This window comes from Xenopus tropicalis, chromosome 6, assembly GCF_000004195.4.
Source record: "Xenopus tropicalis strain Nigerian chromosome 6, UCB_Xtro_10.0, whole genome shotgun sequence".
In the NCBI taxonomy this organism is placed as follows: Eukaryota; Metazoa; Chordata; class Amphibia; order Anura; family Pipidae; genus Xenopus; species Xenopus tropicalis.
Window position 1 is genome coordinate 49,681,119 of NC_030682.2, and position 16,575 is coordinate 49,697,693.

The 16,575-nt window shown below is 40.9% G+C and overlaps 1 protein-coding gene across 1 annotated transcript in view; it reads left to right on the top strand.

The window, feature by feature from the left end:
- Window positions 1-12,250: 12,250 nt before the first annotated feature.
- Window positions 12,251-16,575, top strand: part of stt3b (STT3B, catalytic subunit of the oligosaccharyltransferase complex) — a 57,632-nt gene continuing 53,307 nt past the window's right edge. Inside the window, exon 1 of the mRNA XM_031903523.1 lies at window positions 12,251-13,427. Coding sequence (XP_031759383.1) covers window positions 13,123-13,427 — 305 coding nt within the window. The 5' untranslated portion in view covers window positions 12,251-13,122. The remainder of the gene's footprint in view (window positions 13,428-16,575) is intronic.

The following is a 16,575-nucleotide window of genomic DNA, read 5'->3' on the forward strand; positions in this document are numbered from 1 at the left end:
TGGCCCTGCAAAGTACAGTCTTTCGCGCTGTATAATTTGCAAGTTGAAATGACAGTCTGTAAAATGTATAGATTATGGAATCAAGCACTACATACATTACTGCAATAATAAGCGCACATCTTTGGTATAGGAAAGTAGCCATCATTATGGGGCAGCTTTATATTGAATAAGAAATCCTGGAGATTTCTTTTGATAGAATCTTGTTAAAATTCATTTTTTTTTTTATTCAATAATTTTTTATTGAGTTTACAGATAAAAGCAACATAAACTGGGTTGACATCTGAGTTTGTTCTGTTTATACAGTAAAAAAAGTTGTTCGTATTTTCAAGGCACATGTTTTTTGTATTTGCACAAAGTTTTATACATATTTCGTAAAAAAAGTCACGTAGTATGACATAGGTTGGTAATGCAAGACACCGTGGTCGTTCGGAGAAATTTGGCCTCTGTATAGTGGGTGTTTGTGTATACTAGTTCTCAGTGTGTTGTTGTTCGGGGATTTTCAAGCCATGGGCCCCAGACGTTAAAATTCATTTTTGATTGAATCTGTATTTAATTAAATCCATAGAGCAATTCAATTAATTTAATCAAAATCCTTATTAAACAATCTCCTACCATCTCTGGATGGTATGATGTATCGAGCCTATGGGCAATGTTGCTGGTTTTTTTTTCCCCAAAAAAGCTAACAATAATTATGCTGATCAAATCTACTTTCCAGAAAGCACAATTGTACTTTTCCAGAAGACCAAAGATTGATAAAATTAATCACAAACTGATTTACTCTGTTATGGATCTGTCAGGTAGTCACCTTTTGGCATTTCAGTCCCCTGGGCTGTGTGACCATGCGCATTATGATGCTCCTGTGCATTGTCATGCCCAGCAATGCTGGTTCTGTGCACTATAGCTCCTGCTTAAACCTTTGTTCCTTGTTTTCTTCTCCTGATTATTGACTACCCTTCTGCCTGAGCACTAGAAAGACTTTCTGGATGTTTTTGAAGAAAAATGCTAAGATCCTGCCTTCTCATAGACCGTATGAGTGCCCCATTGACATTGTTTCTGGAATTGTGCCACCCAGGGGTAGAACTTATGCTTTGACTATTAAGGAGTACATTCAAGACAATTTTGCCAAAGGTTTTTATCAGAAAGTCTTCATTTTCTGCTAGAGCTGGTTTATTTGTCCAAAGAATGATTGAAGCATTAGACTCTGCATAGATTATTAAGGTCTGAATAAAATTACTGTTAAAAACTGCTCTCCTCTTCCTCTAATTACTGAACTCTTTGACAGATTAAAAAAAGTCAACTCTTTCTCCAAGCTAGATCTGCGAGGTGCTTTTGCCACTTTTGGCTTTCAGCTTCAATCAATTTGTATTTAGCAGGGACATAAGTTGAAGACTGCATTCAATACCAGGGCCTGTTATTATGAGTACCTTGTTATTCCATTTGTTGTATGTACTACTCCAGTTGTAGCTCCAGTTACAGCTCTCATTTGGAAAGAGTCTAAAGCCATTGGGTTTCCTGAAGCAAAAAAGCGTTTGGGGCTCTAAAGCCTTTTTTCAGCTCTGTTTCTGTTCTGATTAACTCTAATCATTTTACCCTCAAAGTGGATGCCTCTAACATGGCAGTCAGTGCTATCTTGTCTTAACATTTCAATGTCAAAGATAACCTTTCTGCCTTTTTCTCTTACAAACTGTCTCCTGCTAAGAGAAAAACAATATTGGCAACACTAAACTATTGGCTGTAAAACTGGATTTGGAGGAGTGGTGGTTGAAATGTTCTGTGGAACCTATCATTATTCTCACTGACCACAAAAACCTTCAGTAATTTAGTCCACCCCAAGCCCATTGGGCATTATATTTCTCCTAAACTTCCTCTTTTCCTATAGATCAAGTTATAAAAATGTCAAAGCCAGGGAAAAAGGGCATGGGTGAGGAGTGGTCCTGAGAGGGGTCTCCTGCTCATAAAATAGGGAGATCTCCCAGGCAGTCCTAGGGTTCATCTAATTTTATTAAACAATATGCTTTCTTAAAGATTGATCAGATGATTCCCTAATAAACAGATTCCCTTTATGGATCAACTGTTGCATTAATAAATTGTAACGATTGTCATGAATCAACTGGAATCAATAGTTCTATAAATATCATCATGAAATCAGCCCCTAAGATTTACAGTATATTAAAATTGAAGCATTTGACATTCTTTTATAAACCCGCTAAGTTATACTGAAAAAGTAAATATGAAAAAAACATTGTTAGCACAATAAAAGAGGACACCTGAGCCACTAATGTTTGCTGAAAAAAACTATTTTATTAAAAGAAGTCAGTACAAAACAAAATGATAGAAGTGGAAAAACAGTTGGCTGTCCAGCTAGCTGTGTTTGAAGAATTCAACTCATCTGAGAGCATGCTTTGTAAACATGAATCCACATATGCAGAGCAGAAATGTGCTCTGATGTTAAAAAGTAAGGCTTGTATTACTCTAGGTGACAAACGGTGCTGACTAAATACAGATAGGAGCAGCCACAGTGTCAGCAAGTAGCTGCTGCTTCTTTATCTACTCTGAGATTAAAAGTTGTCTCGTACCATACAGTATATACAGTATGCTAGATAGCTCACAGGTATTTCCATTAGGTGTGAAAACTGTTTGAAAACATATTCTCATATTATGTTACAGATATTGCACTTTTGTTTGACCTTGCAAAGTACGGTGTTTCACACTTTATAATTAACAAACTGAAACAACACCTTGGTGAAATGTGAAAATCGTGAAATGCAACACAATTATGAGAAAATTATGCTACTTAACATTCATTGGCTAGAAGCATTATAGACAATAGCAAATGTATAATACATTCTTTATTTGTGTGCTTTCTCATCCTATTTTTTCTACTGCATCCACCTCAACTATGCTGTGTTGTCAGTAGTGCATTGCACTTTGCTGGAAGAAGTCAGTTAGAACAGGTGAAACTAGGGTTGCTACCTTTGCTTTCTTCATGATCCTTGCAAGGGAGATCAAGTGACAATAATGGTGGGTCAATGGCACAGTGGCCTATGTTTAAAGGAATGCTCATGGTTGAAAATGTTTTTTTAAAGCATATCAACATATGCTCAATTTTGTATTCAGTTGAGCACTTTCCACTTCCAATCATAAATGAGCCTTACAGAATTTTACCTTTGGTGCTGAAGTGTGTGGTATCACCAGCCTGGAATGAAAAAGCTCAATGAAGCCTTTAAAAAGAAGGCTTTAGATTCATATCTAAACCTATTCCACTGCCCAGAAAGTCATCTAAGGGCAGAGAAGATTAAAAACAGCTGTCAACTTACCCAGGCCAGTCTTCCCCAGCACATTCAGCCCATGAGCAAGACAGCAAGATGTCTCTAAGAACTTCAAAATTTCATCATGTGACTTACAAGTGTATGAATCTACCATCAGAAGACACACTTTAACCAGTGCCAAAAAAAATTAGCATAGAGGAGTTGAAAAGAATGTCTTACAGTCAATGTCAGCATGTTTATAGCAAATGCTACCTGAGGTTGTTTCTGTCAGGACAAGGACAATACCAGGTATTAGAGTAGAGATAAATTGATCCTTGACCTCTATAGCAGAACCCGAAATAACATTTGCAGACGCGTACCTCTCACAATTCAGTACAAAGTATTATATTTATCCTGATTTTTTTTTTTTTTTTAAATGTCACAATACCTCCTTCCAAAATGTCCAGGCTGCAACTTATTACTGTACAGCGACAGGATTAAAAAGATAAGAGTGAACGTAAAAAATACAAGATCTATTTATTTCAAAGTTACAACATTAGAATGAAACAGAAATACATATTTATATACAGTCATGGCCAAAATTGTTGGCACCCCAGAAATTTTTCCAGAAAATCAAGTATTTCTCATAGAAAAGTATTGCAGTAACACATGTTTTGCCATACACATGTTTATTCCCTTTGTGTGTATTGGAACAGAACAAAAAAGGGAGGAAAAAAAGCAAATTGGACATAATGTCACACAAAACTCCAAAAATGGGCTGGACAAAATTATTGGCACCCTTAACTTAATATTTGGTTGCACACCCTTTGGGAAAAATAACTGAAATCCGTTGCTTCCTATAACCATCAATAAACTTCTTACACCTCTCACCGGGAATTTTGGACCACTCTTCCTTTGCAAACTGCTTCAGGTCTCTCTTATTGGAAGGGCGCCTTTTCCCAACAGCAATTTTAAGATCTCTCCACAGATGTTCAATGGGATTTAGATCTGGACTCATTGCTGGCCACTTCAGAACTCTCCAGCGCTTTGTTGCCATCCATCTCTGGGTGCTTTTTGACGTATGTTTGGGGTCATTGTCCTGCTGGAAGACCCAAAATCCTTTGGTAATCCTCAGATTTCACGATGCCTTACACACATTCAAGGCACCCAGTGCCAGAGGCAGCAAAACAACCCCAAAACATCATTGAACCTCCACCATATTTCACTGTAGGTACTGTGTTCTTTTCTTTGTAGGCCTCATTCTGTTTTCGGTAAATAGTAGAATGATGTGCTTTACCAAAAACCTCTATCTTGGTCTCATCTGTCCACAAGACATTTTCCCAGAAGGATTGTGGCTTATTCAAGTACATTTTGGCAAACTGTAGTCTTGCTTTTTTATGTCTCTGTGTCAGCAGTGGGGTCCTCCTGGGTCTCCTGCCATCGCGTTTCATTTCGTTTAAATGCCGACGGATAGTGCGCGCTGACACTGATGCTCCCTGAGCCTGCAGGACAGCTTGAATTTCTTTGGAACTTGTTTGGGGCTGCTTATCCACCATGCCGACAATCCTGCGTTGCAACCTTTCATGAATTTTTCTCTTTCGTCCACTCCCAGGAAGATTACCTACAGTGCCATGGGTTGCAAACTTCTTGATAATGTTGCGCACTGTGGAAAAAGGCAAATCTAGATCTCTGGAGATAGACTTGTAACCTTGAGATTGTTGATATTTTTCCACAATTTTGGTTCTCAAGTCCTCAGACAGTTCTCTTCTCTTTCTGTTGTCCATGCTTAGTGTGGCACACACAGACACACAATGCAAAGACTAAGTGAACTTCTCTCCGTTTTATCTGGTTTCAGGTGGGATTTTTATATTGCCCACACCTGTTACTTCCCCAGGTGAGTTTAAAGGAGCATCACATGTTTGAAACAATCTTATTTATCCACAATTTTGAAAGGGTGCCAATTATGCCCAATTTGCTTTTTTTTTCCTTTTTTTGTTTTGTTCCAATACACACAAAGGGAATAAACATGTGTATAGCAAAACATGTGCTACTGCAATACTTTTCTGTGAGAAATACTTGATTTTCTGGAAACATTTCTGGGGTGCCAACAATTTTGACCATGACTGTATGTAGTGATATTTATATATGTAGTGATGTGCTGTCTGCCTGTACACGTAATTTTTGGGGGAAATCTCTCACAACGTCCACACTCAAACAGCTTAAAGTTTGGGCGCATGGTCATCCATTATTCTCAAAGTATACCAAATGCATGGACCAGCACTCCAACATTCCACCATTTCACTGAGAGGAATAAAGAAATGTGTTGTTTTTGCTACTTTGGAGTATGGATTGTGTTCTACTATATATAGAAAGAAATTGAAAGCTGTGCTCACTGTGACCACAAAATGTATACAAAGAGAAGAAATCCTCTGCACTCAGTTTAGCTGTTGCTAAATTGGTTTGGTTACTTATCTCATTTTCTAGAGGTGGGGAAGACAATATATGATTGACAGCTAGGATTTTTAAACGCCTTTATAATGCATATGGATGTGTTAATATAAAAAGGAATTTAGGTTTCATGTTTAATTTGAAAAGAATTTTAATTATACAGCTTTTTATATCTGGGTGACAGGTCCCCTTTAAATGAGAGGAAACAATTGCCAATAATTAGCATGGTTTCTTTAGCAACTATGAAAACTTAGGGCTTTAAACCCTGTGGCAGCATCCAAATAATTATCTTCCAGAACACAAAATTATTGGGGTTAGCAAATTTAAAAAGCTCTTATCTGCACAGTACAGAAAACAGATTGTTAAAGGGATAGTTCGCCCTGGTCTGCTCTATCTTTTGTAGAATTACTCACTGCTCCCTCCCCCATGCCTAGTTTAAAATCTCCCCTAAATTTCTGGTATACCATCCCCCATAAACAGCTGCACTGTTATCACTGAGTGTGCTGGGTTTACTTGGAAGGGTTGAACTTGATGGACTCTGGTCTTTTTTCAACCCTATGTAACTACAAACCGGATTCCAAAAAAGTTGGGACACTAAACAAATTGTGAATAAAAACTGAACGCAATGATGTAGAGGTGCCAACTTCTAATATTTTATTCAGAATAGAACATAAATCACGGAACAAAAGTTTAAACTGAGAAAATGTACCATTTTAAGGGAAAAATATGTTGATTCAGAATTTCATGGTGTCAACAAATCCCAAAAAAGTTGGGACAAGTAGCAATAAGAGGCTGGAAAAAGTAAATTTGAGCATAACGAAGAGCTGGAAGACCAAATAACACTAATTAGGTCAACTGGCAACATGATTGGGTATAAAAAGAGCTTCTCAGAGTTGCAGTGTCTCTCAGAAGCCAAGATGGGTAGAGGATCACCAATTCCCACAATGTTGCGCAGAAAGATAGTGGAGCAATATCAGAAAGGTGTTACCCAGTGAAAAATTGCAAAGATTTTGCATCTATCATCATCAACTGTGCATAACATCATCCGAAGATTCAGAGAATCTGGAACAATCTCTGTACGTAAGGGTCAAGGCCGTAAAACCATACTGGATGCCTGTGATCTCCGGGCCCTTAAACAACACTGCACCACAAACAGGAATGCTACTGTAAAGGAAATCACAGAATGGGCTCAAGAATACTTCCAGAAACCATTGTCAGTGAACACAATCCACCGTGCCATCCGCCGTTGCCAGCTGAAACTCTACAGTGCAAAGAAGAAGCCATTTCTAAGCAAGATCCACAAGCTCAGGCGTTTTCACTGGGCCAGGGATCATTTAAAGTGTGGCGTGTGGCAAAATGGAAGACTGTTCTGTGGTCAGACGAGTCACGATTCGAAATTCTTTTTGGAAATCTGGGACGCCATGTCATCCGGACCAAAGAGGACAAGGACAACCCAAGTTGTTATCAACGCTCAGTTCAGAAGCCTGCATCTCTGATGGTATGGGGTTGCATGAGTGCGTGTGGCATGGGCAGCTTGCATGTCTGGAAAGGCAGCATCAATGCAGAAAAATATATTCAGGTTCTAGAACAACATATGCTCCCATCCAGACGTCATCTCTTTCAGGGAAGACCCTGCATTTTTCAACAAGATAATGCCAGACCACATTCTGCATCAATCACAACATCATGGCTGCATAGGAGAAGGATCCGGGTACTGAAATGGCCAGTCTGCAGTCCAGATCTTTCACCTATAGAGAACATTTGGCGCATCATAAAGAGGAAGGTGCGACAAAGAAGGTCCAAGACGATTGAACAGTTAGAGGCCTGTATTAGACAAGAATGGGAGAGCATTCCTATTCCTAAACTTAAGAAACTGGTCTCCTCGGTCCCCAGACGTCTGTTGAGTGTTGTAAGAAGGGGAAAATGGCCTTGTCCCAACTTTTTTGGGATTTGTTGACACCATGAAATTCTGAATCAACATATTTTTCCCTTAAAATGGTACATTTTCTCAGTTTGAACTTTTGTTCCGTGATTTATGTTCTATTCTGAATAAAATATTAGAAGTTGGCACCTCCACATCATTGCGTTCAGTTTTTATTCACAATTTGTTTAGTGTCCCAACTTTTTTGGAATCCGGTTTGTATGTAACTGAGGTTAAATAGGCAGACAACTTAAACAATAAATTAAAAAAAAATTACAGAAAGAAGGGAAAAGGAAAAAGAAAGTCTGTAAATTGACCAATGATAGCAGCAGGCAGTAAACAATAGCAAGTCCATTAGGCACTAAAGAGGTCAGGCCAAGCAGCAGACAATATTAAGTCTGTTAGGAAGAAAAAGGGTCAAACAATAGGCAGTCCATCAGGCAGGGAATAGTCAGATCTAAAATATATGGTCCTAGATGCAGAATACTTTTTATTCCCAGTGACTTTACTCAATTACCGTATATCCCGGGCTAGTGCACTGGCCCGGAGTTGTTTCTGGCAGGGCAGGTTGCTGCCACCTTTACAGGAATCATCTACACATGTGCAAACTATTTCACAATACTGACCTGGAGCTCCCACCCTGGAGAAAACTACCCTGGACCAGCTTCATTTTTTTCAAGAAGTAATAAGAGGGTCACATTTTTTCTGCCATTTTTAAAAAAACACAACTGCTTATAAAAATGTGAAGTAGCCTTACAGGGCATAAAGAGTTTTTTTCAAAACTGCACTCAATTCTAAGTCTCAATAATCAATACATTGTATTGGTGAGGGACATAGTAATTACTAATCAAAATGAATTTATTATTACGCGTTAAAATTCATGTTTCCCAACCAATTTCATAAATAAGGATTTCATATTATCCAGTTATATATTTAATAAAAACTGCAAGAATCAGCTATTAATTCATATTATGCCCAGGTGGTGTAAGGTTCTTATGGTACTTGCAGTAGTTCATAATATCACTTGTGTGTATAATTCAAGGTAGAAAGCATTGAATCCCTGCAGTGTCTATTATATTGGAATATATGTGATTTATCTTCAAGACAAATGGTTATTCAAAGCATTTCAAGGAAGAAAGCATCAATTGCTTACATTGTCTCTTAAATTGGGGTATGTGCTCTTTTTGTTTTTAACCATGCGCATGCCAAACCGAATTAGGGGCTCCATTTGCTATTAAAAGCAGGTGTTTAAAACTAGTGTTAAACATCCAATTCAGACATTTCCAAAGGCTCATTAACATGATCCCTTGTTGTGTATTTGTCTTAGCCATAAACTTGAATTTTTGGCTGCAAGCAGCCCGATTGCACACTTATCAACTTTTCATACTTTACTACCTCTCATACGTCCATTGTCCTTCAAAGCTCTTTCTAAGGCACTTCTTCCCCTTCTGCAAAAATGATCCAATTAAGCTCTCTGGTCATTTATCCTGGGTAGTTTTAATCAAAGGTTTCTAATATAAGGGGCTTAATGTATTGGAAATGAGATTTGGGGTGCATGCTGAGCAGCCTGCACTTAAAACTCCAACAGTTATGCTATAACAATGCTTTAAAAGGTAAAGTTCAAGGGTATAGAATACATATTCACATGATTTTTTCTGTCTTTAAAAAAAAAAACTAAAATATAAGAAAGTGTAAAGTCAATTAAAACAAATATCTGTAGTTATCTGTGTAACTAGCCATATACAGTGGCTTGCAAAAGTATTCGGCCCCCTTGAACTTTTCCACATTTTGTCACATTACGGCCACAAACATGAATCCATTTTATTGGAATTCCACGTCAAAGACCAATAAAAAGTGGTGTACACGTGAGAAGTGGAACGAAAATCATACATGATTCCAAACATTTTTTACAAATAAATAACTGCAAAGTGGGGTGTGCGTAATTATTCAGCCCCCTTTGGTCTGAGTGCAGTCAGTTGCCCATAGACATTGCCTGATGAGTGCTAATGACTAAATAGAGTGCACCTGTGTGTAATCTAATGTCAGTACAAATACAGCTGCTCTGTGACGGCCTCAGAGGTTGTCTAAGAGAATATTGGGAGCAACAACACCATGAAGTCCAAAGAACACACCAGACAGGTCAGGGATAAAGGTATTGAGAAATTTAAAGCAGGCTTAGGCTACAAAAATATTTCCAAAGCCTTGAACATCCCACGGAGCACTGTTCAAGCGATCATTCAGAAATGGAAGGAGTATGGCACAACTGTAAACCTACCAAGACAAGGCCGTCCACCTAAACTCACAGGCCGAACAAGGAGAGTGCTGATCAGAAATCATGGTGACTCTGGACGAGCTGCAGAGATCTACAGCTCAGGTGGGGGAATCTGTCCATAGGACAACTATTAGTCGTGCACTGCACAAAGTTGGACTTTATGGAAGAGTGGCAAGAAGAAAGCCATTGTTAACAGAAAACCATAAGAAGTCCCGTTTGCATTTTGCCACAAGCCATGTGGGGGACACAGCAAACATGTGGAAGAAGGTGCTCTGGTCAGATGAGACCAAAATGGAACTTTTTGGCCAAAATGCAAAACGCTATGTGTCGCGGAAAACTAACACTGCACATCACTCCGAACACACCATCCCCACTGTCAAATATGGTGGTGGCAGCATCATGCTCTGGGGGTGCTTCTCTTCAGCAGGGACAGGGAAGCTGGTCAGAGTTGATGGGAAGATGGATGGAGCCAAATACAGGGCAATCTTGGAAGAAAACCTCTTGGGAGTCTGCAAAAGACTTGAGACTAGGGTGGAGGTTCACCTTCCAGCAGGACAACAACCCTAAACATAAAGCCAGGGCAACAATGGAATGGTTTAAAACAAAACATATCCATGTGTTAGAATGGCCCAGTCAAAGTCCAGATCTAAATCCAATGGAGAATCTGTGGCAAGATCTGAAAACTGCTGTTCACAAACACTGTCCATCTAATCTGACTGAGCTGGAGCTGTTTTGCAAAGAAGAATGGGTAAGGATTTCAGTCTGTAGATGTGCAAAGCTGGTAGAGACATACCCTAAAAGACTGGCAGCTGGAATTGCAGCAAAAGGTGGTTCTACAGAGTATTGACTCAGGGGGCTGAATAATTACGCACACCCCACTTTGCAGTTATTTATTTGTTAAAAATGTTTGGAATCATGTATGATTTTCCTTCCACTTCTCACGTGTACACCACTTTGTATTGGTCTTTCACGTGGAATTCCAATAAAATTGATTCATGTTTGTGGCTGTAATGTGACAAAATGTGGAAAAGTTCAAGGGGGCCGGATACTTTTGCAAGCCACTGTATAGGATGAAAAGCACCAGCAGTGAACACCTAAGGACTGGTACCAAAGTTTGGGGATTCTTGGGCTGACATACAAACATAGGTGTTACACTGCCCAGGTGCAGTTGGCCATAACCACCAGCAAAGGCCTAATTGGTTGAAACGCACAACTGCACTTCTGCAATTTACAATCTTTCTAAACACACTATGGGGCATATTTATTACAGTGTGTAAGCCAACATCACCTGTGATGTTGCCCATAACAACCAATCAGCAATCACCTACAAGTTAAGGTGGCCATACACGGGAAGATTCACTCGTTTAGCGAGGTCGCCAAGTGAGCTGTTCTTCTCCTGATATGCCCTCCTAAAGGTGGGTGATATGGGACTAATTTGATTGTTTGGCCCTGCAACAGTGGACATAGAGGCTGCATCAACATGTCGATGTGGTCCCTGATCAAACGGAAAATCAAACCTGCCCGGTCACGAAATGGCTAATTTTAGGTCAGATATTAGTCGGATACATGAGCAGATAACCTGCCGAATCGGTCTGAAGGACCAGAATCAGCAGCTGAAATCTGCCTGTGTATGTTTAGAAAACAAAAGCAAAGCATTTGATTGGTTGCTATGGGCAACATCACAGATAGCGTCAGCTTACAGCCTTACACACTATAATAAATATGCCCCTAAATGTCTATTGCTGTACATGCATAGAATGCAGGGCTTCCATAGAGGTCACTTATGTTATTTTTAAAGTACCTAGCCAGATACATATCCCAATATAGAGTGTGCTTTGGAGGTACAGCAAGAATATCCCAGGGTTAGGTACATATGAATGTTATTGGTGCAAGTGACTGTGACAGCATGGGATAAATATTGCTATAGAAAAAATGTTATAACTTTGAATACTGCAAACTAATGTAAAAGGTGTCCTTGCTTTATTCTGAAGCAAATATGAATCACCTTGGGAAGAAACTGCACAAGCCAAACAGCTGGGCAACAGTGCACTACAAATAAATATATATATATATTCATATTTATGAGCAGGCCACTTCCGGGACAGCTATTCACACACTACGGACCGCAGGCGTTAGGAATGTCACTCATGTGCCGCCTCATTACAACATATAACCCGGGAAAGCCAAACTAGCTCTCACTCGTTTAATAAAGTGCCAGTAAAAATCATTGACTCTACAACAATTTACAGATAAACCTGCAGGGCCAGTGAGCCACACAGTATCACATGACGCAATGAATAGTTACAATTATTACAATGACTAAACTAAACCGTGTGTGTATTTATTAGAACGGTAAGTGAGGCAGCTATTAGAGCGAAATCCCGTGTGAGCGCAGAGTGCCCCCTACACACGGCTGCTGGTCTGGCTATACTTCAACAGCGCCGAGCCCAAAGCGATCCCTTTCGGCGTCACCTTCTCTTTTCTCTAGAGCAAAACTAGCGCTCATTCTCCGGGCCCCAGAAGCACCGCATAGCGGAATGTGATTGGCTGACAATTAGGGCTAAACCCCACCTTGCAGTTACAGCTCATTTTGCCCGCAGTCCCAAGACGTGTCAATCTCCAATTGCCCTGCATTCTCATTGGCTGACAGAGCGTGTTATTCAAATTGCACAGGCAGCTCCGCCCCCTTTCAACTGACAGCACGTGCCGCGGGGCTACTGGGAAGTCTCCTGAAGGATCGCCGCTTTTTAGAAACGTCACCACAGAGGAGGCGTGGTTTGAGGTGTTTTAAAAGGTGATTGGTTGGCCTCTCCATCTAGAGCCGCCCCTTATGTACCTGTCGCTCTGGCATTGGCGAAGAGTGTAAGCTCGGATTGAATGTACAGGCGTGGTCTCGCCAACAGGCCCCTCCCCCTTTTCAGCATTGAGTAGGAAATGTCATTGTGAGCATAGAGCGCAGGAGCTGGAGCTGGCTTCGCGTCCCCAGGCCCGGATTCCGCTTTCTGCTTTTTCTCACACTGTGATGTGGACGGTGAGACTAGGAGAGAGAATTAGAACGCGTGAGGGAAGGAGAAGCCGACAAGGCTGTGTAGTCAGGGACAATCCGCCTGCCCGCGCACTTTAAACCTTCCTTAGTCGCCACCGAACGCTTCCCTCTGGTGCCCCCACCCCGCCACCTTTACGCACACCCCCACCCCGGGAGGAGGAGGAGCGGCCAGCGGGGGGAATCCAACATGGCGGAGCATGCAGTCCAGGAGAACAAGCACAAAGCGCAAGCCGCCAACTCCGGGGCCTCCTCCCCCGCCCAAAGCTCCGGGCGCTCCGTCGCTTCAGTCAGCAATAGCAGCGGCGGCGGTGCGCATTCTCCCGGGGGAGGGGTGGTGGGCCATGGAGGACTGTCTGGCGGCTTGTCGCAGCCGGCCGGCTGGCAGTCTCTACTCTCCTTCACTATCCTTTTCCTGGCCTGGCTGGCCGGCTTCAGCTCAAGGCTCTTCGCTGTCATTCGCTTCGAGAGCATCATCCACGAGTTCGACCCATGGTGAGTGTGTGCTCTGTGCGTGTGGGATGCCATGCAGCCAGTGGCACAGGGGCATATGCCAGAGCAGCCAGCGGGCTCAATACTTTCATTCGTCTAACTTTACCCCACCGTATATTAGCAACGTGTTCCCCTTCAGCGATTGCCGGACTACAGCTCACCTGTCAGGGTTGTGGGACATGTAGTTCTCGGGGGGGGCTGCAGGTGTACCTCCCTGTCCTCCCTCAACTGGAGGGATCTCTTCCTCACTAAGCTGTGTTATTGCTGTTAAACTCCTAGGTTTGACTTGTCATGGGTACCAAAGGCTCAAGGTTAGGTGAGAGCTAGAGATCTATTTGTGTGGGCATCCCTGCATTTAGTCCTTCCGAGCTGATTTATGACTTTTGGGGCACTGCACCTCACAACAATTAGTAGAGGCTAATGATGAAGAATGAATTGCAAGCTTTTAGATCTTTTACTTTTTGTCAACTACAGTTGTTAGCATCTCTTGTCAGCTTCTGTAGTAGCGTAAACAGGCCATGCCTGCCCTAAGGCTTGACAGATGTATTAGCCTGCAAAGGTGTTAGGGGATTATATGTCTCCCCTGAGTCTTTAGTGACAGAAGTTGCCATTATCCCTGTCCATACATTCAATGTCATCTATACAGGGTAGGTAATATAAGTGTTAGCAGCTGTTGTACAACTCACAGAGCAGTTTAGCAGGCAGTGTAAGTTGTAGTTCTGCACACCTGGAGCACCAAAGACTGCCTCCATTTGTTAAAGTGATTTTGCTTCCTTGTCTGTTGCATATCATACATTTCTGCAGGCAGGCACAGTAATTAGAGGAGGCAATAGCAGCCACGTGCTTTCCACATTCTGCAGAGTATGTAAGATGTTATGTGCCTTGGGCACATGACTGAGATTTAATATAGCATGGTAAACGAGCCTGTAGTTCAAGGATGTCTTTGTCTGATGTACAGCAATCTAGATGGAGAATAAACCTAAGCCGAAAAGGAGTGTTGTGTAACAACAGATGAGGGGTTTGTAAGGTGGTCATCCTTATTGAGTGCTATGTACTTTATCTGCAGAGCAAACTATGGAGGAATAAGTAATGCACTGTTCATTTCTTGTTTAATTCACTATATTACAGTGACCAAGTTTCAAAGCTTTTTGTAATATCTACAGCAGTTACAGGGACTGTAAGTAAGCAGTGTGTTTTTCTCTTGCTTTCACAGAAAATCTGAACTGAAGCATTTTCAGTGGTTTCAGTAAAGTTCTGTTATTTAGGCTGTCAAACCTTAGTATTAGTTGCTTAATATGTGCTAAAGAATGGGAAAGAAGTGTTGTTTTATGCTTAAGTTTTCCTGTTTGTGTTTAGTTACTCAACCATGTCCCTTCCTATCATCTTTTCTTCCATAATTGTGACTTGTGTTGTGTTTATATACATTAGAGTGTAACCTTGTGGCCATTGAGCTGATCTGTGTCCCACATTAAAGTTCTCAAATATTATATTAGAGCCATAAACAGATCACATAAGTACTGTTTCTCAAAACCTTTCGTGATGTTTTCTTTTCATCTGAAAGCCTTCACGTTTAAGCAGGTTTGCAAGCGACAGTTTTGCCTCCTCTCTACTCCCCACCCCCCCTCCAAAAAAAAATCACATGCATTGTGTTTCAGCAAAGGCTTGCAGTTGTCTTACATGAGGGTCTCTATAGTTGTTGACCGTCTGTATAGTGCCTGGTCTAGCATTTCTGCCATCTCAATGCTTGCTACTAGTATAATAAAATGGATGCTTCCTTTTTTGTCACCATTTCCTTTTGGTTTGAAAATGAGGTAGTGGTAGGTGTTTGCCTTTTATCTCATAGTCCCAGGAGACATGATCATTACATCTGGCCTGCCTAAACCACTTGTTTGGGAGGGTTTTAGCTGGGCTCCGTAAGCATTTTCCCTCCACCTCCCTGCCATATGTCCTTCTCTCTTGTGCACTGTCAGATAGCTGTCTGGCGAGAGTGAACACATTGGTATGAAATCAAGTGCCGCCTCCTCAGTTAGGCGGCTGTTCAAACTCCAGTGATTATGAAACAGTTTGTGGCTTGGGTAATAATCCCTCGCTTTGATTACATGCAATTTCTGTGAAATACTATTTTGCTTTTCCTTGTTAGTGACGGTATACATTTGTGTATAATGTGGTTGAATATACACCACTGGCATTGAAGTGACACTCAGATGACTAAACTGCTAATTTTGGAGAAGGGGGGGGTATAGTAATACACATGTTTTTCATTAGACAATATTTTTAACATCTTTCTCAGATATTTTTGCACTAGCAGTGTAAAAATGTACTGGATGTAAACTGGACTTAAGGAATTTTCATATCTAGGGTGCATTTATTGATATTGTTGTTTATAAAGCACCAATATTTTTGCAGCACTGTACAATAAATAGTTATATACATTAAACATACAAAACTGCAGCTGATATTAGATACAAGGCATAAAGAGGGCCCTGCCCCATAGAGCTTCGTCTTGAACATATATGCCAAACGCAAGGCCCGGGGGCCAAATCCGGCCCACCTGGCTGTTTTATGTGGCCCTTGGTGAGTGTGTCTGACAATCCAGCCTGATCAATTTCCATTTTCCTCACATAGTAACTAAGACTAAGGGGTATATTTATCATGCTGTGTAAAAAGTGGAGTGAAGCATTACCAGTAATGTTGCCCTAGGCATCCAATCAGTAATCAGATTTCAACAGTAGCAAAGCATCTATTGGCTGCTATGAGCAACATCACCGGTAATGTCTTACTCCACTTTTTACACATTGTGATAAATATACCCCTTAGTATCTTACTAAGTATATTAATAAAAAATTTGGCCCGCGACTTAGCCTTTGTTTTAGATTTCGGCCCCCTTATGTGATTGAGTTTGACACCCCTGGTCTAGAAGGTGATGGGTGCATTATACTAGAAGTTACTCCAGTGAAATATTTGGATCATGCACAGACCAAGATGTCGTTCACCCAGACAAGTTTAACTACATTTCTGGCAGAAATGTCATTTGGATGTCATATTGGATTTACACTGTAAGTAATTTAGGTTTTCATACATGGTCATGTACTGAAATGGGAGCAGAATTTGCTGTGGTTTATTTTAAAGGAACAGTAACATCAAAATATGA